We start from the raw sequence: 23,521 nt of genomic DNA, 5'->3' as shown, positions 1-23,521 counted from the left end.
TATGCATAGCATAGAAAGAGATTAAAGTTTCATTTTTTTTCCATAAAATTGCATGCATTGCTACTGAAACAAACACAAAAAAGACAAAGTTGGTATTACTGAACATTCATCGAATGTAATAGAAATAACAAATAAGTTTTTTATGGAGAATTCTGATCTCATATCTAATTTCCTAAATGATATCGAAAATCAGAAACAAAAACAAAAAATCAATTTGAACATTGAAACATATCAAACATATAAAGAAAAGATGTTTATGAAAGAAAGATATTGGATTTTAAAAGCTAGTATCAAAATTGTAAAAAGGTTAAAGGCACAATATGTCCCAAAATATCACAAAATTGTTCTATATGGACAATGAGTGAGTAATATTTTTTATGAAACTGAAACAGTAACAAGAAATCAAACATAAATAAAACTAACAGCACAACATTTTTGAGGCATGACGTGCCTTTATGTATTTAATACCAAAGATTATGAACAAACAGAAGTTTATGGCACAATATGTCTCAGAAATTCATACTTATCAAATATTGTAATATTGCGCAATATTATATTACACACAACTCAAAGCACTGATAAGACATATTTATACATTTCCCGGAATTATATTTTAGCAAAATCAAATAATAAGTTTAATTCTTTGAACAAAAATCTGTAGTTGAAACATGATGAATTGAGAACATCAAAATCACTTCAGCAACTTCAATGATTATGCCAGATGTCCTCATTGCACATTCGAAAAATGTTCGCGTTTGTTCCGATGCATCACTTGTTTTTCATCCGTATTTCATGGTTACTCCTTATTTGACGCCTTTTTATGTTAATATCCAGTATCATCGTATTGATTTGTTTAATGTCAAACCACTTTAAAAATTTTCTTTCTTCTTAAATCTGAAAAATAAAATGAACAATTTCATTGCATTTTTCCTCATCATATTCTTTGCTTTCTTTAATATAATGATATAAGTCATACATTTATTCAAAAGTTTTAAACAATCAAATTGCTTGACACAAATGAAACACATGACTGAATGTATTTTTTTGGAAACTTATCACTCACTTTAGGACTGACAAAATGTGTATGTATCACATACTCAATCTGAAATATTCATTTTTTTACCTCTGATTTGTGTGTGATAAAGGTCTTACAAATACATGTGACTTACATTTTAAGCATAACGGGGTTTTCAAGTAGATATAATTTTATCTATTTGATTTATTGCAAGGATTGATAATAGATTTAGAATGTTATTTTTTATTCAAACAAATTGGAACCAGTCAAAACATCAATAAAGGATCATTATATGCAAGACAAACAAACATTAACAATACATATCATATGGATATATTAGAAATAATCTATAAAGTCTTATAACATGCTTAAAGTTATTATGTTTGTTTAAGTTTTAAAATTGTTTGTGTATAGTGCAATAAATGTAAAATTGTAATAATAATAAGGTTAGAGCAATTGAAATACAACAATTTAAATTATCGTTACAATTTTTTATTAAAATGCATGGCACACATTTGCATGTCAATGCAAGAGAGGCGCCTAAGCTGAAACAATATTTAAGAATCTTAATTAAATTCTTATGAAATAAAGGTAACAATTCTGTGATGATAATACAAATACAAAGAGGGAAATGTTATAATCAATGTAAACAAAACTATATAAATACCTGTTTAATTAACGAATTCCCAAGCACAACTCAATAACCTCTCGATAACTTCTTCCTTGAAGTTTCAATAGCCATTTTTCATTTTAATGTTTTGCTTATTAATTCGAATCGTCACTGTTATTCATTGTTATATTACCTTGTGTTAGTACACACACTTATACATTTTACATAACACATATGTTCTATTCCTTGATATATTTTCCATTTCAACCGAAACAGTCTGGGCTGCTACAAATCGCAGTTGTTGAGAGGTCATACTTCGGTTAAATCTGCCATTACATAAATGCTGAATTTGTTCGGAACATGAAAATACCAAAAGCACAATCGTATAATAGAAGATTTTTTCATCTTAAATATAGTTGGAATAATTAGACATAATTCTTATCGTTAATTTAGCACAAAAAGCATGTTTATTTTATCAAGATTAATTATGAATTATAATTATGACATAGTATAACAACTTTCCTTGTCTAGAAAAATACATAAATAAAATCATGTTAAGGTTAACGCATTTTTATCGAAATACCGGTATTGTGCTCGTTTCATGGAAAAACTGATTAATTGAATTCTTGTATTTTTAAAAACTCTTAACTTATTGATGAGTACCTGTATAACTTTTTTAATGTCTTGAAATATGCTGGAAATAATATTGTATTTAATATGATATTTAAAAAATATATATGTTATGTTGAGCGTTATCCTGTAACATTGCAATAGTGTGCACGCCTTTTGGTAATATATTATGGTTTTCAAAATTCGAGTATTAGTCATATGTACCTGCATATACTACATAAAAAATTATGGCATGTTTTTATTTTTGAATTATATTAAGTTTTCCCTTCGTTGATTATGCTCTGTATCATTCTGTTTAGCATAACGACAGCATATTATATTCACATTTTCGTTTATCTGTTTGCACGAACAGCAGACATATACATTTCTCTAACAAACCTTTTTCCTTATCATATCGGCTTCTTGTGCAAAAATTTCATCAAATTGTGTGTAATAAATATAATTGTTTTAGCCTTTAAGTTAAAGACTGTGTGGTGGAGGAAAGTAATATACTGTTTTAAAATGTTTTTAAATAATTGCACAATGCATAAGTAAGAAATACAAGCAAAATATTGTTAATATCAGAAAATACTATATATTATTTAAAAAATCTGTTTGGAGAATTCATGGTCAAATTTCGAAGGTATAAATATAAACAAACCTACTTGTATATTTAAAGAGGCATACCCTATTATTTTGGGTTTTTTAATTAAAACCAAACATAAACAGGACGAATGACTTTAAAAATACTCACAATACCTGAACTTTTCAGCCAAATATTCCATATATTAACAAAGATATCAATGAAATACCATTTCCGTTTTATCATCATCATTCGTGAAAAATTTAGATTTTATTCGTCAGCGTTTTATACTCGATAAATTACGGATATTTCCGTACATTTCCGTTTTGTAATCGGAAGATTCAGCAACAGTAAACATTTGACTCAGTAAAATGGTAAGAAAATTTGATTTGCGTTGTGTACAAGCTTTAAAACTTCTAAACTGGGCAGCAGATGGTATCTGCACATCGTTTACCATACAAATAATTTGTATAAATATTCTTTGAGCGTTAATAATATATAAACTATACGACTTGAGGCTCCTAAGGGGATATTGTTTACGTTTGTTAATGGGAGCTGGATGTTGTTTTTTAAATCTGCCATTTCGTCAAATACTTAATAATATAAGAGGCATCAAAGTATTTCGCAAATCGAACAGTTAGTCAAACTTGTAATATACGTACTCTATTCGATGAAAAGTATTTTCTGAAGAAAAAATCTCGCATTTACACATACATGTAGATTCTATTTCTGAATAAAAAATATCGGGTTATTTTAAGCAAAACAAAAAATAGTTTTTAGTGGGACACTTATATTTAAAGAAAAATATAGTGTTTGTGTAGTTTTCCAAAAGTTATTACAGGCACTGACCAATATATCAGACATTACCAGCTTGTGGCAGCCCCAGCTTGTTATAGTTTATGTTGGTCAAGCCTTGCCAAGAAGTAATAATATATCAAAGCAACATCATATTTATAGGACTATTACAGGCACTACATATGATAAATATGCAGATCCCCATCATATAAATAATCCTAAAATCATTTTTCATTACATTAACAAAGAAGTAGATCTATTTTAAACAATTTCAACAGCTTTTTTTGGCGTATCTGAAATACTAGGATAAATCCAGCTGTGCAGTGGTTATATTTTGTTAAACTGCTATTACTTTAAAATAATTATGATAGTTTGAAATGTATAAAAACAGTTTTGACTTTTTTAATAGGATACAGAGTCCAATACAAGCAGTGCATCAGGTCATAGTCTCAGGGGTGTATTTGGAGGTGGCGTTAGAGGAACAGGTCGTGGAAGGGGAGGTGGACGAGTTGGAAGGAGGGGGGGACGTGGTGGAAGGAGAGGTAGAAGAAGAGGATCTATTGGTGGAAGGGGTCAAGTTGCTCAAGGGTCAGGTACAGGTCAAGTTGCAAGAGGGCGAGGTGCAGGTCAAGGTGCAAGAGGTCGAGGTGCAGAAAGTCAAGCAGGGCGTGGTGTTGTGAGGCCAGCTGAAACGGAAGATGAGAGGAAAGAGAGAGTGAAGGTATGAAAAGAATAAAAAGAAATTGTTTTTCTTCAGGAAAATCTTCACTGAGATTTCATTTAACAGTGAGAAACAGTTCTTGGAATCTTTGTATTAATTTACATTGAAGACTGAAAATGCTATGAAAAAAGATAATTCCTGATGATTATATAATAATAATATATATATATAATGGAAAAGTAATTTACGGGTACTGATTTTATTTTTGGTTAAATACTCTGCTTTTACATGTAATTAATACTTCAGGGACTCGTGGAAAGTTTGGGAGGAGATGCAGCAAAGGAAATTCTTTGTATGGCAGTAGACCGCCAGCCAGGTCTTATTTTAGACATTCTGGACAGGATAGAGCCAGCCCAACCTGCAGGATTTCATCCCCAACCAGGAAGTCCTAGTCCTTCATGGTGCTGTTGTAGTAAGTGCAGGGACATGCCAACAGTGGAAGAAAGGGTGTGTTGTGGATACACTCCAGAGTATTGTTTAAGTCAATTGCCAGTAAGTAACTAATTTCAAAAGTAACTGATAAACATTATGAAAAAAAAATTCTAGATGAACAAATAAAGTTACATGTTTATAAATGGTTTTATGCACATACTGGATGTAAATAAACATTAGAGTGGTTACATATACATCTTTGGTAGTTCCAAGACGCTGCAAAGACAGGGTTTACTACATTTATTTTCTCTAAAACAAATTACTATCTATATAACTTTTTGTAAACCATATCATAAAATTTATTTAATTTCCAAACTGACATTTTGATATTGTGAAATGAAACAGCAATATTTGTTTCAGGACATGGAACAGTACATCTTAGATGAAGGAGTCCTTTCTTTGGCGCGCCTGTATCGTAGGGAGATATTGGTCTATCCGGATGAACGCGACCTTTGTAAAGCAAATAGACATGCAGCATACCGGCAGTTTACATTGTGGAGGCATGGGCGACTAGGGGAAGGTGTTCGGATGGTAATCCCATCATGTTGTGTGTGGACAATTAGGGACCGCTACCCTGACCCATATGCACAATACACAGGATTCAAAGCATCACGTTTAAGTTAAATTAGTTGCACATATACTGAACCAAAAAAGAAACTTTCGCAAAGTATGTGCCAGTTGTTCAAGGGTACCACTTAGATGTACACACATATGAGCCGCGTCACGACAAAACCAACATAGTGCGTTTGTGACCAGCATGGATCCAGACCAGCATGCGCATCCGCGCAGTCTGATCAGGATCCATGCTGTTCGCTATCAATTTCTCTACTTGTAATAGGGTTTGTAAGCGAACAACATGGATCCTTATCAGACTGTTTGGATGCGCAGGCTGGTCTGGATCCATGCTGGTTGCAAAGCCATTATGTTGGTTTTGTCATGACGCGGCTCATATATACATGTAGTAGTTTGTAAAACTCGTTTTGTTTGCAAAATCGGTCAGCTAATCCCCGTATAAAAGCCCGATATGGTTATTCAACGTAAAAATTGAGTTTCAAAAGGATTGTCAAACTTTACTTACATATCTTTATTCAAACTTGGAGGAAGTTTCTTTTTTGTTTCAGTATATATGAAAACTGTTACATTGGTCAAGGATATATTGTATGCTTTTTTGTCAGCTTTATAGAGCAGTGGTGACATGTATGGATCACTTTTCAGACGTCTGCCTGTCCATCCGTCACAAAACTTACCCGGACTACTCAGGTTTCATGCTAAATAGCTCTAGTTCTTTGGATTTTTTAATAAGATTTTTTGTTTGTTTTTTTACTACATACATATAAGGAAAATCAATGACCCTCCTGAGGCGGGACCAGTTTTTACTCAAGGGCTTATATTTGACCAAACTTGGTATACACCAACTGGAAGATGTTTAACGCTAAATATCTTGGGGTTTTTATGAGAAGATTTTTGGTTTGTTTTAACTATATACTTATATGGAAAATCAATGACCCCCCCATTGGCGGGGCCAAGTTTGACCCAAAGGATTATATTTGACCTAACGTGGTATACACCAACTAGAAAATGTTTAATGCCAAATAACTAAGCTCTAGCTCTTTGGGTTATTTTTATAAAAAGATTTTTTTAAGTTTTTACTACATACATATAAGAACAAGAGCGATCAGTGATCACATGTGTCGCCTAATGTTAGCCATAACTCAGCAAAAAATTAATTGACCTAAAAACCTGAATAATATGTGCAAGAATTTGAGGTACCAATCAATCCGGTAAACTGAAAAATGTTGATGAGATGCACAACTAGACATGGTATTGATCATTCCCCTAATCTTGTGATGAAATTGCACCAGTAGTTTCCGAGTAGTCCAGACAAAGTTCTGTGTAGCTGGCAACCCAAAAAAACACCTTTTTTTCAAGGGCAAGTTTTGTGAGGGATGGACAGACAGACGACAGAGAAGTGATCCCTTCACACATTATTTTTCAAGGGACTATACCCTACTTTTCAATGTGCCCATTGAAGTTCAATGATTACTTCTGTATGAATACATTTCTTGATGTTTCTATAGTTAATTTTGCCTAAACCAGGGGATGGTATCTTTCGCTTTCCACTACTAATATAAACAGGTTTTATCAATCTGGTTAACCTAGCGCCTAAAATGCTACATGTAAGAAATAAGTAAATTTTCACCAAGGTCAGTGGTTGGTCTAGGACTTTTGTAGATATAGCATCTTCATAAAAATGACAACTGCTCGTGGACAAATATTTAGAGACTTTGAAGAGATGTTTGAAAATATATTCTGTCACAGAGAACACTTGTTTGCATACACAGACAAATTTTAACAAAGTGAACACCATATGGATTATTCCACAAGTGGCAATTGTCGATTACAAAAGCTGATGTTTGTTATTTAAACATATTTTGTTTTTATTTGTTTGGGTCGTCAGACCAAATAAATAATGGTAGCGAAATTTCAGACCCTGATGCTGTTAATTGCAAATGCCGAAAGTAGTCCGCTTTTTTGAAGCGGTTACTTCCCTTTATATGTGTACTAACGCCGAAAAATTCAGGGGAGATCACTGCGTAAAGATGGTCAAATGACAGGCGCATTAATTTTCAAGCAAAATAGTTCCCGAATGGTCGAAGATTTCTAATATTGTTTTATTCTTTATAGATATACATGTTTATAGTAAGCTCCATGATTATTTACATCTGTGTTAAATAACAGTTAGCGTCGAAATAAGAAGGGTTACAAACCCTAATTTAGAATAATATGGTTTTCTTCAGGCCGTTAACATATAACTTCACCGTGGCGCTCGCTTAGGAAGCGAGAGGTCTGGAGTTCAAATCCCAGTTAAGGCAACTCATTTTTTTTTCAAATTGTTCAAGTCAAATTAACATTGAATTGAATATCAGTGTTGCAATTAGTCTTATAGCCAATTTACTACAGTTAAAACGCTGGAAAGCACTGGTGGCAGTATACAAAAACAAATTGGTTTATAATCTCACAGCCTTCACCTTTCTGACATTCTGACACCCAAACAAATTCAGCGCCTTCTGTGCTTTGATTTATATATTTTCTATTTACTCCATGCTTTTGTAGTGTTTTCAATCCTTTTGACAGGTCACAGTATGTACTTTGCTTCAAGACATAATTCAAAAATATCATCACAAAGTACATGTTTCTATAAAAAAATGGATATTTGTAACAATCTGAACTTATTTGCTTCTCCTAAATATATTTTATTTATTATGAAAGGTAATTTGGAAAAATTTCCATTCGTTTCGAGGTATATCTTTTTCAACAACATTAAAATATAGGCTTCAGTGAAATCATAGAAATGGACATTTTCACTATGAAATAAAAACAATCCATCTGAATAGTAGCTGAGAAACATGTAATAAAATGATATAGCTGAATAATGGCTTATGATTTTTGAAGATCACCACATTTATAGTGTCGACTTGTTTAGTCTTTTTTATGAGTAAATAAATAAAAATAAATTATCTTATCTTGGTATTTATTTTTCATAAAACAACATACAATATTTATGGCATGCTATGGTAGAATATTTTGTTACCTTGACAACAAATTAATTAACATTTCAATTACTTTCAAGCATAAGAGGTAATGTGGTTCACTCTAATTATGAGCATTATTTATCAAGTCATAGAATATTTTTTTGTCTGTATGAACTAGATTTTGACCATGGATGACATATGTTCAAGGTTGTGCTAGAAATCATCAAAACAACTGCTCAGGAAATTCTCTGATGAAAATATTACCTCTAGAATGCAAAAAAAAACAATATTCTTTTTTATAAATTGGTGTGTGACCTAGTTTATGACCCAAAATAACCCATATTCAAGCATGACATAGAATCCATCTTAACAACCTCCCTGACTAATTTCCAGGATATTTGGAACTATGCAGTATCCTTTACAGCATTAGCAAGTTTCTCCATTATTTGGGTCTGTCTGACCTAGTTTTTAGTTTATGATCCCAGATAACCTGAATTAGACCTTGCCCTAGAAATCATCAAAACAACCTTTCTGGCAAATTTCCTGGATGTTTGGACCAAAATGATATCCTCAGTGAGCATTACAGTACAGTTATTGTTGGGTTGTGTGACCTCGATTTTCACCCTAGATGACCCATATTTGAATTGGAGCCTGAAGTGTTCTAACCATTTCTAAGGAATTTTGCACTGAAACAGTTGCACCAAGAGTGTTAACAAGGTATTTCCACAAATTTGACCAGTTTATTCAATGAAATTAGAGCTGTCATTGATAAAAACAAAATAATACATGTATAAATATATTGATGAACAGAAAAAATTTTATACCAACAGCTATAATTTTGATACAATAAAATATCTGGAAATTCTGAAAATTCTCCCAAAATACATACTGGAGCAAGTCTCCATTTCTAAACTATTCTGTCAGTATTAGAAATATATCATAGCAGTGATGAGAAACTATAAGAGCCACTGTCTGGTGTATGTTTATCTGTCGTTTCAAAGCTAATCCTATTTATAAATGTTGTTTCAACTTCTCTAGTTTTATTACATAATAAATACTAGTATATATTTGGTCCTTTTATTATTTCGTGAATCGTGACACCTGCTCTTTTTTTAATTGATCTGTTGGAGGAGGAGCAACTTGTGAGATTGTTGATGAAATTCGTCTTGGGTCATCAGCTTTTAATACCACAGGTTTAAACATTGACCCTTTCTCTTCCATCCTCATCCTCAAAACCAACTCCATCAATCCCTTTCTATAGTCATATTTTTTCTGTTCCTTTACTGGTCTTATCAGCCATCTTGAACTTTTCTTGTTGAAAATTTTATGTACTCTGAAAAGGCAACACAAAAATGTCAACTGAGCGAAATCAAGGGACTTAGGTTATTATTTTACAAATAATAAGTAACAATAGAACATGTATAATAAACAGTGTGTATCTAAGCTCTAAACATTGTTTTTGTAAATAACAATAGACAGTGAAAGAAAGTCATTATTCTATCATTATAGCTCACCTGTTAAGGTGACCTAAAAATACAGCTATCATTCCTTACTCTAGTTATTGTCCGAAAACAATTTTTCTATTTCAATTTAGTGACTCTTGACCCAAGACGTTGAAATGCAATGCAAACTGGGGTTTCCATTTAATTTTGCTTACTACCAATCTTCATTAAAATAACTTGTTCCAAACTAAAGTTATCGTCCAGAAACCATGGATACCAACTAAAGAACTAACCATAAACCATCCGACCCCCACCATAAACTTTTGTTTGTTTTGGTATAAAACAATGGTCAAAAAGCAAGGTTCAAAAACATTGCTATCTATCATAGGAAAGTATTAAAGATATTGTAAGTCAGTAAACCCTCCCCTCATTAGTAAAAAAAGTACCAAGAAAGACAACGGTGCCAATTACCATTGACTTGAAATACTATATTGTCCCAAAAAATTATTTGTGTTGCATACCTCTCAGTTCCATCTTTATTAATAACTGAAGGTCTTTCAAGGTGGCTGTTATGGTCAATGGCAGCTATAAGATTTCTTGCTCTGTATACAGGTGGAATGTATGAAAATCTTTTTCCTGCATACATCAGTATAAGATTGTTGAAACCTTCCAATTCAGCAGTACTTCTGAAAAATTTCATTTTTTTTTCTATTTAAAATATACATAGCAAATAAATGTTGTTGTTTTTTGGTATGTTTTTTTCTTCTTCTTTTTTTTACCCTGTTTAACACAAAACATTTCAAATGAATGCCATTGGTAGTATACTTACAAATAAAACATTTTTGTTCCAATGAGCAGTTAGTAAAGTTCTATAAATAATTATGAAAGACTATGAAGAAAATAGTATGTTTTCAATAAACAAGATAGCTGTAGAAGCACATTTTCTGTAAGCTTTATATTCTAATTATAAATACTAAAACAAATGGTGATTTAGGTAAGTGTCACAAGTTTTGTTTGTTTGTTTCATTTTACGCCTTTTCCCAACAGTCATATAGGCGGGTAGTTTCCTAACCATCGTTCCTGGAGAGTAACACCAGTACTTGACAACCTTCCTCTGCGCTAAACTACCAAAGCATCTCCCGGGGATCGAACCCACGCCAGAGAGGTAACTGGATTAGAAGTCATCGACTCTAACCCCTCGACCACGGAGGCGGTCTAAGTGTCACAAGTGAAAGTCACAAACATGTCTACTACACACGTAATATTTTTTATGCAAAACATACATATAATGTAAATGCTCATGACTTCTTTAGGCCAAAAAATATATCTGAAATGCATTCAATTATCAATAAAAATTCTTTTTACAAAATGTAGAATGCAATTAACATTTTACCGAGCATTCAGAAAGTAAGGTATCTGCTTAAGAAATCTCTTGTCGGCTACAATCTGACGTAGAGCATTGTGTGCTGGACTGCCTTTACTTAGCCATTCTACCTCTCTTGGTTCAGTCAATGGACCATGTACACACTTTGTAATGTTACTCCCACAACCAAAGTTCCATTCATGTTCGTTGACTATGTGGTGCAACAATCCAAACCATATTCCCTATATAAGAAAAAAATATTATAGTTATAGTAAGAACACAATGAAAACCCTATCAATATGCTGAATCTGTGGAATAAGAAAAGTTTAAAATAAAATTTAAGGGCATATTACATTCTGTAAGTGTTACAAGCTAATTGTCTCCGACCAGGTATGGTGATTTGTTATTAATAATGCAAAATAAAATTTGTACATCTAAAAGTTGCATATTAACATGTATCTGCAGGATTGCTGCTAATATTGGTCTAATATTGACAAGATAACATATTATGTTTGTAAAAAATGTATGCCTATCGGCAGCCAATTAGTCATGTGATCAGTTTATTATGACAGACTTTTGATCTTGTGACCAAAAAATCAATAAGGGTTATTACTGGTCATGACGAGTCACTAGGTAATTGTTACCGCAAAGGTTGTGTGCAGCAATTTATAACAAAGCTATTTCAAATCTTACCAAATAATATATGCATAAATTTAATGAATCATGTAGGCCTCATTAATGACAGCAAAGTTGTTATATTACATAAGACCTTCAAATGTGTATACCAAAAGCATTTTTAGTTAAAAAATATCAACCAAGGCAACTTGAGTTGTTGAGTTATTGGCCAGAAACAGTCTTTACATACAAGGTCAATTACAATATGACATTGACCTTTGACCCTAAATAAATAGGGGTTTCTACTGGCCAAGACCAATGCACCTGTAAAGTTTGAAGGTAAAGGGCCCATGAGTTGGGATATTGTTCAGAAAGGGTTGTTACCTATAAGTCAATGTGATCTTGACCTCTGACCCCTTAATGCCAAAAAATCTATTGAGGTCATCTTATGACCAAAAGCAATAAATCTGTAAAGCTTGAAGGTCGAAGGACCAGGGGTTGTCCAGTTACTGATAGAAAACCATTTTGAAATACAAGGTCAATGCAACCTTGACCTTTGACCCCTTGACCCCAAAATCAATAGGGGTCTTGTGCTTGTCATGAACAATCATCATACCAAGTTTGAAGTTCCTAGGCCTAAGCGTTCTTTAGTTATCACTCAGAAACTGTTTTTCCTACAAGGTCAATGTGACCTATGAACCCTTGACCCTAAAATCAACAGGGGTCATCTTCTGGTCATGAACAATCATCATACCAAGTTTAAAGTTCCTAGGCATAAGCTTTCTTTAGTTATCACTCGGAAACTGGTGTGACCCACAGGGTCTATGTGACTTTGACCCATTGACCCCAAAATCAATAGGGCTTATCTACTGACCATGAACAAGCATCATAATTTTATCAAGTTTGAAGTTTCTAGTCCTAAGCATTTTTTAGTTATCACTCAGAAACCATTTGGTCTACAGAACAAGAGACCAACCGACAGACAAATGCAAAGCAATATACCCCCACTACTTTGAAGGAGGCATAAATAATGTATATTTCGAGTTAAAATATTTTTCATGGGTTGTACTGCCAAGTATAAATGGTTGCGAATTGCTACGATGGTTATGGTCAAGCAACAGCTGTTAGTTATTTAACCACTATTTCTATAATAATATACACAGCCATATAATTTAATTTTTTTTATAACGATATAAAACTGAACATTTCATTTATTTTTGAAGAAAATACACATCAGAATAATCCAATGAAGTATTTGTTAAAATGCAGGATCATATAATAATATATATGTGCTTACTGTGAACTCTTCAACGTCTCTGGCACTATCACAAGTATGGTAAAAGTGGTTGACAATGTGTCTACACCAGCCCTTTAGACCACCACATTGTTTCTGCTGTCCAGCCTAGATGTACAAACATATATTATATATACATATATATACAATAATACACTAGTATACATGTATATTGAGGGAATATTGTATATGGTTGAGTACAATATTGAATTTATTTGCTGTCATTAGTTCACAGCTGTTAAAGCTATATAGTATGAGGTGTTTGTCTAGTCTAATATAGATATTATAGTTGTGTATAAGCCAAATAGAATCAATTTGTACAGGACAATGTATATTGACCTTGTTATCATACACTTCTATTTTTTCTTTCAATCTGACATAAGTTATTTACTCAAAGTATGATAAGCTAGTGATTTGATATGATTTTTATGGACTAGTAAAATATAAGAACAGGGCTAAATCAATAAAACTGGATTCAATAATAGTTTGTATTTGGAGAGAGATCAAATGATGCAAATGGTGTACATTCATTGGCTCTATTTATAGGTATGAAATTATTTTCACACACCCATGCCGATTTTGCGACTCCGTAAATATGGTATTGCACGGCCGTGCATATATTTTGACGTGGCATCATTAGCATTATACAAACATAGTGTAAAGACGCAATGGCTCTTATTTCACTTTAAACGGTCTTTATTTTGGGTATGTGATAAATAGAATATTAAATTCGTATAAGTTCATTACTGAATTTATCTCACTCGTTGAATAAAATAATATTATGCTCGCCAGAGGCTTGCATAATATAATTTTATTCAACTTGTTCAATAAATTCAGTATTGAACTTACACTCATTCAATATCCTCTATATACATAATAATAATAATATTAATATACAGACAAAATCCGATTTTAATGATATTGTAATGCGAAATGAGAACAAATTGATATACTATTGATATACCTAACAGTTGTATTGTAACAAGTTTTGGAGAATTTTATCTCAATATCCGATTTTTTTTCAAAAACTATATAACTTCACTATAAGTATTTGCGCTCTAAATATTTATTCTTCAGTTGCAATATTTCTTCTTTAACAATAGATTAATGATACTCTTGTCAGAACATCACGCTATAAATGCAGCAAGCAGAATGACCTACCTTCATTATCTTTTTTGCGAGATTCTTGGCCACATGCCATATATCAAATGAATGTTGAATTTGGGGATATTCATTTCCTGAAAAAAGTAAAGTGCCAATTAAACAGGGATACCTAAATTCTAATAAAATAATTTGTGCAATTATGTTCTTCAATAGTTTACAGTTTTACATAAATATCTTCCAACTACATAAAATTAAAACCGGATAGACAGGATAAGCATTTAAAATATCTCTTTCCAGATTTCTGGAAATGTTCAATTATTAATATAAATTCTGATAAAATGAATGTCACATATTGATAAAAAAGAATAACAAAAAACATACTCAGGTAAGCCGCTATTGATGTATGGGCATCTGTAACAACTTCACCCACTTTCACATTTTCTGTATCCAGGTGATGAAGTGTTCTGACAAATGCCTCCTTTTCCATCCGAACACTTGACTTGCCTGTCTCCCTCTTGTCCACAGTCACAACTGACAATATTTGTTTTGTGTTATTATCCATGACTGTGTATGTGCAATACTGTGCACAGTGTCCAGGCGAGTCCATTCTTCCATCACCTGAAAAATATAGACTGAGGTATTTTAAAACAGAAAAGTAAAAACAGTCTAATCTGTGTGTAATACTGTCTAACAGTTCTCTGTGCCCAAATTACTGATGTAAAGTAATGGTCGACAAAGATCACTTCTGGTTAATTCTATAGTGGCTTTGAAATGAAGATTTGACTGTAAAGTAAATATGAGTAAATGCAGATCAAAACTTAATAATTTATCATAGACAAAAAGAAATATGTCAGTCATCACATATATTTGCTATGATCATTCAGTGTATCTTTGGTGACATGGGACTCCTTTTATAACTGTACATGTATCAATTTATTTCCTACCATACAGATAACACATTATTTCTAAAAACTGTTAAAACAAAATATAGCTGATATTTATATGTACCTAAAATCACAATTTCCTCTCCTCTCTTTGTCTCAAGAATATTTTCTACATGACTAGACCAAAATGTCTCAACAGCTGGAACCAAGTAGGTTGTCTGGAACCTTGAATAGGAGCTTGAACTGACCATTGCAAGATTCAGGAACTTGGCAAACAGTGAAATTTTCTGAAAATTATTGCCAGAAAAAAGCACTGCAGAAGATACCATCAAGTCTCCACTGTGAACCCCTCCTCTTAACAATGGCTGGGAACACCAACTAAAACTGACATGTCCATCTTCACAAACCTGAAAAAAATCTGTTACATTTATATGCTGTTGAAGACTAGTTATTTTACTAAGAAGAATGCCTGCATTTATTACATGCTTTGCAGTAGACAGTGAAATCATATTTGATAATTTTCACTGTAGCCAGACAATATCTGAATGCGGATGAAAATAGTATTTCATAACTAAAAGGAATTTTTAACAGGAATAAATTCTCTCTTATGTTTATTTTGCTTCTTTAGGAGAAGCAAGTAAATAACTGCATATTGTGTTTAAAATTTAACAAAATTCAAGAAATTTTACAGAACTATATTTCAACATTGGTATGGTGATGTCATGATGTGATGATCCCAGGAAAAAGAACACATGACGTTAAGTAAAAACGAGTCAAAATGACTTTCAATCTCTAAAAAGGCATGAAATAAATAGAATATTTGTTTGTTTTGCACATAAGATTGAAATACATTTCACTCATGAAAACCACCTATTATATTTTCAGGAGTGGCTGCCACTCGTGAAAATATTACAACTGGTGTCCACTCAGTGAAATTTATTTGATCTTACATGCAAAACAAATATCCTCTATGTAGTAATAAAAAATAATTTTCTAAACATAACAAGACTTTACTTTTATCATAACTATTTGCCGCAAGCCTATAATTTGAACAGATCTACATGCATTTTACTTGCTGTTCTGCTCCTGTTTAGACCAGAAATGACAAAATTGTTATAACAGCTCATTATAAATATTCTTTACATGCAGCGTTATCAATATGATAAAAAATACACAATATGTAAATTTCAGTTTTTAAACTCTTTCTAACTAAAATAGAAAACAGACCCATTTGAAATAAACAGCTGAGCCTCTGATTTTTTTCTGAAAGTCCACTGGCTTGCTACAAGAATTACATGTATCCTTCACAGACATACGGGACAATGTCAGTAAAGCCTCTCCACTGCACAGAAACATCTGTTCGTCTGACAACTTTGCCGCTTCATCTGATGTCTGCATTCTTTTCACACCTTCAACATCTGGTTCCTCTTCAACATCATCTTCCTTCTCCTCAGAAAAAAATTCTTCAGCAAAGGAAGCTTCAGAAATATTTTCATTTACTGGTCTGGAATGAAAATGTTCTCTTGTAACCCTTTATAAATTTTAAAATAACTTTTCTTTTGTCAACTCTGTCTCACCTAATATTGTAATATGAATATATATGTAAATTTATACATAATTTTTAATGACATTCAGGTCCTGTATAAACACATTTATCTAAAAGCTCCAAACTTTCAGACATTGAATATGGGGTTCAAATTTAAAACATTTCGTGTGTAGGAAATTATTGAATATTGATTCCATATACACTCTTACACCACTTGGTCACCATATAAATGTGTTTCAAACAAACAAATATTCATGTTCAATGCCTTAAGCCTTTGCCTGGGAACAGATGTAAACATTACTTTTGATTCTAAAATCTCAACTTCATTTATTTACTAATTTTCACACCAAGACAATAAAATATAGAAAATTGGATATATTTCTTACAATGATTTATAAACTGTTATAAAACTCAAAGGCACATTAATATAAAATTATGTCTCCAAATTCAATAACTCTTAAGAAACGTCCAATATGTTAAATGACTGCAGAAAGGAGTGCTGAAATTACAGTGATTTGTTGTAAAGTACAGCAAAATGTAAACACATAAGTATTTTGACTTCAATACAAAATACCAACTCTCTTTAACTACACCGACTGCCAATGAGCAAAAAAAAATTGTAATTATATCTGGAAACTTTTTACAATTTACAAAAAAATTAAAGATTTTGAAAAAGAAAAGAAAGCGTTTTGAAGAATTAATGGGCCTTTAAATATCAAAGTTTTAGTCACTGTATAGAGTTAAATATTTTACCCAATGAATATGTCAAAGCTAGGTTCATAATCTTCATCTTCGTCTATTTCTGGCTCACTGTTGGACTCCTCATAAACATCTATGCTAAGTCTAAAATTAAGAATGAAATTAGAAATTTTATCATAGACACTAATGAGCATGGCTTCTGGGATATTTCCTTTCAACTTTGAAATGATTACTGAATTTTTACATGTCATAATAAGTTATAATTATCATATCAAATACTTGAATATGAAACAGTTTCTAGAAATGCTTACTCAAAGGGATCCATGAAACTTGTGCTATATCCAGGTGGTACCTTCTTCTCTGGAGAATAATGTCTTGGACTGGAAAATATTTTATCATTTGTTTTTAAATTATAACAATCTGAAAAGAAACATGTTTTATAAAACTGCTTTATATATATATATATTTTAGCTGAAAGTGTTAAATCAGATAATGATTTATGTATTTCACATTAGTAAGTTTGGTAGTCAGTTCTGTAAAGAAACAAACTGTGTTTACATTTTCAACAAAATTTAACTAAACCTTGTTCCATTTTTGGAACTGTCCATTAGTCATGATGAAAATATAAGTTAGTCAGAATAAAATACAAAGCCTGATGATACTTCATACATGTGTTGGTTGGCCACACTATATACTGTGGGCAAAGGCTAATCACTTTCTGTGGTAAAGGTAAACGAAAATGCAGATATAAGTCAAAAACCTGTCATACTTTTGATTTAAACATGGAATAAATTCAAGTTTATAAATTATTTACCTGTCAGATGCACTTGCATGACTACTTGATGCCAAGGGCTCAACACCAGATATTGAAGATCTACAAGAAAAAAAAACACCAACTATATTTTTCTGCTTAGTTTACCATAATGTCAGTGTTGCATCTAGGCTGCGTGATTTGCGCATATTTTATGCACAACAAGCATTGTATCTTGAACGCTTCAGCCATGTTTGTATTCACTTGCGGTTATGACTAAAATACCAACTTAATCGCGTGTAGCAGCCGACTGGATCATCTCGCATGTGTTTTGTAATATTTGTCAATATTTTATTTTTTCTATTTCATTTTTGAGCAGACGATAGCTGTCAAAAAATGCCTGAACATAAAATAAATGATTTTTTGGTATGTCATATTGTAAGGTAAATGTATGTCCCCAACATTTTTTTCAAATCCCCCATATTCTTGAATTTAGTAGGGGACAATCCCCCATTATTTTGAAATTCTAGATGCAACACTGCCATATAATTTCTTATTTCACTTTTGTAAACAAATTCACAAACAGTCTTTTAAAATCATAATTTGCAACAAATTTGCCTAACTGCCCTTATTTATTTAAGTAATAATTACACTTGATTTTTTCACAGTATATAGATAATAACAGACTATGCAGTTCTAACTTCTTGTGACTTTGAAAACAAATACAAATAAAATTCAAATTTGAACTGGACATTTGTTCTTAGGGCACTTATGCTCCCAATTTTCACAGTCTTGTCAGTTGAAGGGGGCAGACTATGTGACTGACAGACAAGGATGACAAAACATACAACTGTGAATACAACACGAGTTATTTTACTGTTAACTTACTCAGCTGATGATTCATATTGCTGTTCTTTCAGCAGCTGAAGTCTATGTGATGCTGCTGGTGTTGATGTATAGCTAGGTAGAGCCATTTTCTTTCTATATGCAGTTTCAACCTTTGATGGCCCTGGTTGTTGTTCAATGCTACCTCCTGCCACTGGTCCTGGTCCATAATACCTGAAAGAAGTTACCCACAGTATTGATTTGTATATGTAAAATAGCACTAAAATGATGCATAAGATGTATGATGAAAATGTACCAACTTCCATATTGTGAAGTAAGTCTAATGGTAATTGGAAAGTAATTTAAAATTCAATTGTAAGGCAGATTATACACAGAAAGCATTAATTAACTAGAGGATGCTTTTGTAAAAAAGCGCATGTCTCCCCACTGCTGAGAATAACTGTGAATGGAAACAGGAATGGAAATGGAGATAAGATAATGTAAATACCCGGTAGTCACTTCAATGAAGGCTGTCTATGGATGGTTTCTATTGTTAAGGTTGTATGAGAAGATGCTTCCTATGAAGTTTGAGGGTTGTAGGTCAAAAGGAACTCTAGTTATCATCCGGAAATGAGAAATTGACCAACGGTCACTGTGACCTTGACCTTTGACCTACTGACCCCAAAAACAATAGGGATCATCTGCTCTATAAGACCAATCATCCTATGAAGTTTGAGGGCTGTAGGTCAAAAGGAACTCTAGTTATCATCCGGAAACGAGAAATTGACCAACGGTCACTGTGACCTTGACCTTTGAACTACTGACCCCAAAAACAATAGGGATCATCTGCTCAATAAGACCAATCATCCTATGAAGTTTGAGGTCTGTAGGTCTAAAGGAACTCTAGTTATCATCCGGAAACGAGAAATTGACCAATGGTCAGTGTGACCTTGACCTTTGACCTACTGACCCCAAAAACAATAGGGATCATCAGCTCTATAAGACCAATCATCCTATGAAGTTTGAGGGCTGTAGGTCAAAAGGAACTCTAGTTATCGTCCGGAAACGAAGAATGGACGGACTGACGGACTGACGGACGGACGGACTGACGGACGGACAGGGCAAAAACAATATGTCTCCCCCCGAGGTGGGGGAGACATAATAACTAAGGATTGATTGTATCTATATGAATGGCCAACTTATAAGTGTATATTGGCTAATTATATGTGACTCATGTATTGCTAGAACTTTTGCCAGAAGTTTGGATCTGCAAGTCTGGTAACTTCTTAATTTGAATAATCAAAACATCTGACTTTCTTATAATATTGTGAGCTACTGCTAGGTGACCTGATCAGGTCGTATGTGTTTCATCTTGTTTACAGACAATATCATGAATGTGTGGTGTAAATTTATAGATAGTCTAAACAACCCGCAGTTGATACACTATCTAAAAATCCTGCTAATGATATTTAATGGTTCAATAATGTTTTTTTATAGATATGCTGATACTCAATTAAACAATTTAACATTTGCGCAACAACTTACACTGTTGTCTTAATCATTGGTAAGTCTAGGCACAGAGGCCAGTTTTTTTTTCTATATATAACTTATGCGGGAAAACGGCACAATTGACTCCCAAACAGAAAATTAACAACAAATTTCCCAATTCATGACTGATAAATTCACAAAATAACATTGAAAATTTCCTCAAAAGAAATGGGTAAATACAACAGTTATGGATGCTTCCATATTGACAAGTGTATTTTTGTTATTAACGATAAAAACCATGTATGTATTACCACATGAGTGATTTTCGTACCCAATTTTCAAAGGTGACCACCAAAGGAACATTCCTGTGAAGTTTGGTTGCAATTGGCCATGCGGTTTAGGAGATGTTGTTTGAAAAGTTTGACACCATTTTTTGAAGGCCACACGACACACGACGGACGCAGAGTGATGACAAAAGCTCGCCCTTGAGCACTTTGTGAGCAATCTGTGAATAACAAAACTACACAAAAATTTCCCCGTTGGAGCCTCATTATTGAGCTGCTGATACGTGTGGCTTTTAAGTAGATTTTACTTTGCACAATACATTTTACTTTGTAGAAAATATACTATACTAGCTTAAAATAGACTAAAAGGATCGCATCCTCTTAATAGCGAGCTCGACGAGCTGGCCCGAAGGGCCTGCTCGCAAAGCGAGCTTTACGGTAACGCGAGTACCTGCTAAGTGATGGTTTTGAAAACTTTCGTCCAAAGTAACGAATTTGACACATCGCAACCTTTCGAATTTAAAGATAACGATAAAAACTGAGGAATTCTGACTGAAAACGGATGTGTAGACTGGTCACCCGCGCGCGTCTATGGGAACCATAATTAGACAGGAAACCAGAATAACGGAAGCTGTGAAATATCGAAGAAAATTGAAGGCGCCATTTTGTTTGAAAAATCTGATAAATTAAAACAATTTTTTGTCGAATTTTGTTGTGAAAACTATCGAGAATGAAATAAAATGGTCTAACTAAGAAAATGAATCCGAACACCAATATCTTTTATTCAGTCGTTAACGCTGTACAGACGTTTAAAGTATTGTTTACGTGACGTCACATTGTAGCGCCAAACAGCACCTAATGCATTACCTCCACTTTGAAGAGTACTCAAATAGACTAGAACTACTGTCAACCGCATTGAAACTGAGGGGCGCGGGTTCAAGCCCCAGAAGAGGCAACTTTTTTTTTCTTTCTTTTTTTTCTTTGAACATTTTTTGTGTCTCTCAGATCACTCTTGATAAGAAAAAAGTGTTTCATTTTAATTATAAAATTATTATTGGTATCTTTTGGCTAAATTGTGCCAAATTTATTATCAAATATGGTACCTGATATTTTCAAAGTCTAATAAAATAAAAACTAGACGGTAAAAATATTTTATATTTGACAAGCGCCTCCAATATTCTTTTAAGAAAATTTATGCAAACTTTGAAAACAGCCCCTGATTTGAGAAAATTTTAGGGATATTTTGAATTAGGCCCTCCAAGTAGAAAAATGATCAAACAACTACTTAAATGGGTGGGGTAGGGTAACATTTATATACATATTTACATATTTTAAACATTTTGAGTAGAAACAATAATTTTGCTGGGTCATTTGTTAGCTGAATGCTATTATTTGTTTCTAAAATATTTTCTATAGGAAAACATTATTACATAATTATTATATAATAGAATAATTAGAGTTTCTCATTGCTGAAAAAGAGCCCTTCTATTAGCCAAGTTTTACTTTAGAAAAATCTTCATAACTCGTAAAACATACGGTAAACTTTGTTTAAATTTTGCATTCTTGTGTCTTTAAAGGTATATAACTGACCTATGTTGTCAATTTTATAGTTCCTTATAGTGCTCATTAGGGGTCTCATACCTTAATGTCGCAAACATTTTAAGTTTTACGTTTATTTCACTTTTAATAATCTTTATTTCGCTTGAAAAATTATAGAGTGAAATAAAATAAACAAAGTTTTATCAACGTTTTTTAAAACTCGTTATTCATTTAACGACAGGGGCGGAGCCATATCTAACACAGTACGTGTAACGTCACACGCACTCGTCACTGCATTTGAAATAAAAATGAGCGATTATTTCATACTATTTCACGTTAAAAGTACATCGAGCTCGCTTTGAGGCTTTGCCTTTTTCATATTAAGACACTTCAACATGTTCAAAAGTTAACTTACTTCAATACTTGTCCAACAATACTTTCGCTACCTCTGCGTTCGTTTTAGCATCTATGTCTGTTTTTAAGGCATTCCAACGGTCTATCTGTTCTCCTATAACAATTCTTGAACGATTAATTGAGATTTGAGTTGCTTTCTTTCGTCGTTTTTTTGTTGAACTTGAAACCTTTGGTCGTCCGGCCGATAATCGTGGTACTTTCATTGGCGTCGCCATCTTGTTTCTGATTTTGAAACGGACTCGCTGCGCGCATGCTCGTATGTTTCCGTATCATTCGTTAAATCTGACGGAGTTGTTGTTGTAGTATTTATGGGTGGAAGCGATTTATTATAGACCGTTTAAAAAAATGACCTTTTATGTCAAAATTAGGCGTTTTTCAACACATGTTCTTCTTTAAGTTATCAATATTTTCTTTATTTACATACAAATAGCCAAAATTTAATAGTTGCAAAGAAAAGTCTAACGATTTTAGGGTATGCCTCTTTAACCGACAATGAATATAGAAAATATTCACTGGTTTTGTAGTTTATTGACATTAACAAATAAATAATTAAATCATCATTCTATGTCGGCTTCTTATTTATAATTAACGTCTGATTTAGGCAAAAATGCTAAATTTCATCTAGCAAATCTTATTGGTATTGGTATATCGGTACTGTACATATTATAATATTATGTAAACTGAAAGAAAGGGACACAGTTTATATATTGAAGGAAAAGTTGTTATCTGCCTTACAACTTCATCCAAAAATATTTGCAAAAATATAACATAAAGATATTAATACCTGTTTAAACTAGGAGACCCTATTTAACTACATGTAGTTCCGAAGCATGTATTTTTAATGACAGGATTTCTGTCAATGGACACTTTTCCATGTGTTCTCATCAGAAATAAAATGTTATTTGATAATGGAATTAATGAAAGAGTGTGTAAAAAAAGTGTGCCAACAACTTTGTTGAAATAAACATATTTTGA

At 32.7% G+C, this 23,521-nt stretch overlaps 2 protein-coding genes across 2 annotated transcripts; one reads left to right on the top strand and one right to left on the bottom strand.

Moving 5' to 3' along the window:
* Positions 1-3,051: 3,051 nt before the first annotated feature.
* LOC132735400 (uncharacterized) lies at positions 3,052-8,085 on the top strand. Its single transcript, XM_060722340.1, has 4 exons — positions 3,052-3,191; positions 4,022-4,333; positions 4,580-4,825; positions 5,126-8,085. Exons 1-4 carry the CDS (start codon positions 3,189-3,191, stop codon positions 5,387-5,389), a joined length of 825 nt encoding a protein of 274 aa, XP_060578323.1. The 5' UTR covers positions 3,052-3,188; the 3' UTR covers positions 5,390-8,085.
* Positions 8,086-8,315: 230 nt separating this feature from the next.
* Positions 8,316-23,018, bottom strand: LOC132735399 (uncharacterized). The gene is made up of 13 exons (XM_060722339.1): positions 22,556-23,018; positions 18,885-19,055; positions 18,060-18,119; positions 17,557-17,625; positions 17,300-17,389; positions 16,228-16,504; positions 15,125-15,407; positions 14,498-14,734; positions 14,174-14,250; positions 13,016-13,120; positions 11,134-11,345; positions 10,262-10,426; positions 8,316-9,631 (listed from the first exon to the last, which is right to left on the bottom strand). Exons 1-13 carry the CDS (start codon positions 22,759-22,761, stop codon positions 9,379-9,381), a joined length of 2,205 nt encoding a protein of 734 aa, XP_060578322.1. The 5' UTR covers positions 22,762-23,018; the 3' UTR covers positions 8,316-9,378.
* Between the last annotated feature and the right edge of the window lie 503 nt (positions 23,019-23,521).

This window comes from Ruditapes philippinarum, unplaced genomic scaffold, assembly GCF_026571515.1.
Source record: "Ruditapes philippinarum isolate M1 unplaced genomic scaffold, ASM2657151v2 ctg6877_1_1_1_1, whole genome shotgun sequence".
NCBI classification, from domain to species: Eukaryota; Metazoa; Mollusca; class Bivalvia; order Venerida; family Veneridae; genus Ruditapes; species Ruditapes philippinarum.
Note: the sequence above shows the minus strand (reverse complement) of the source record. Positions and strands in the feature narration are given on the sequence as shown.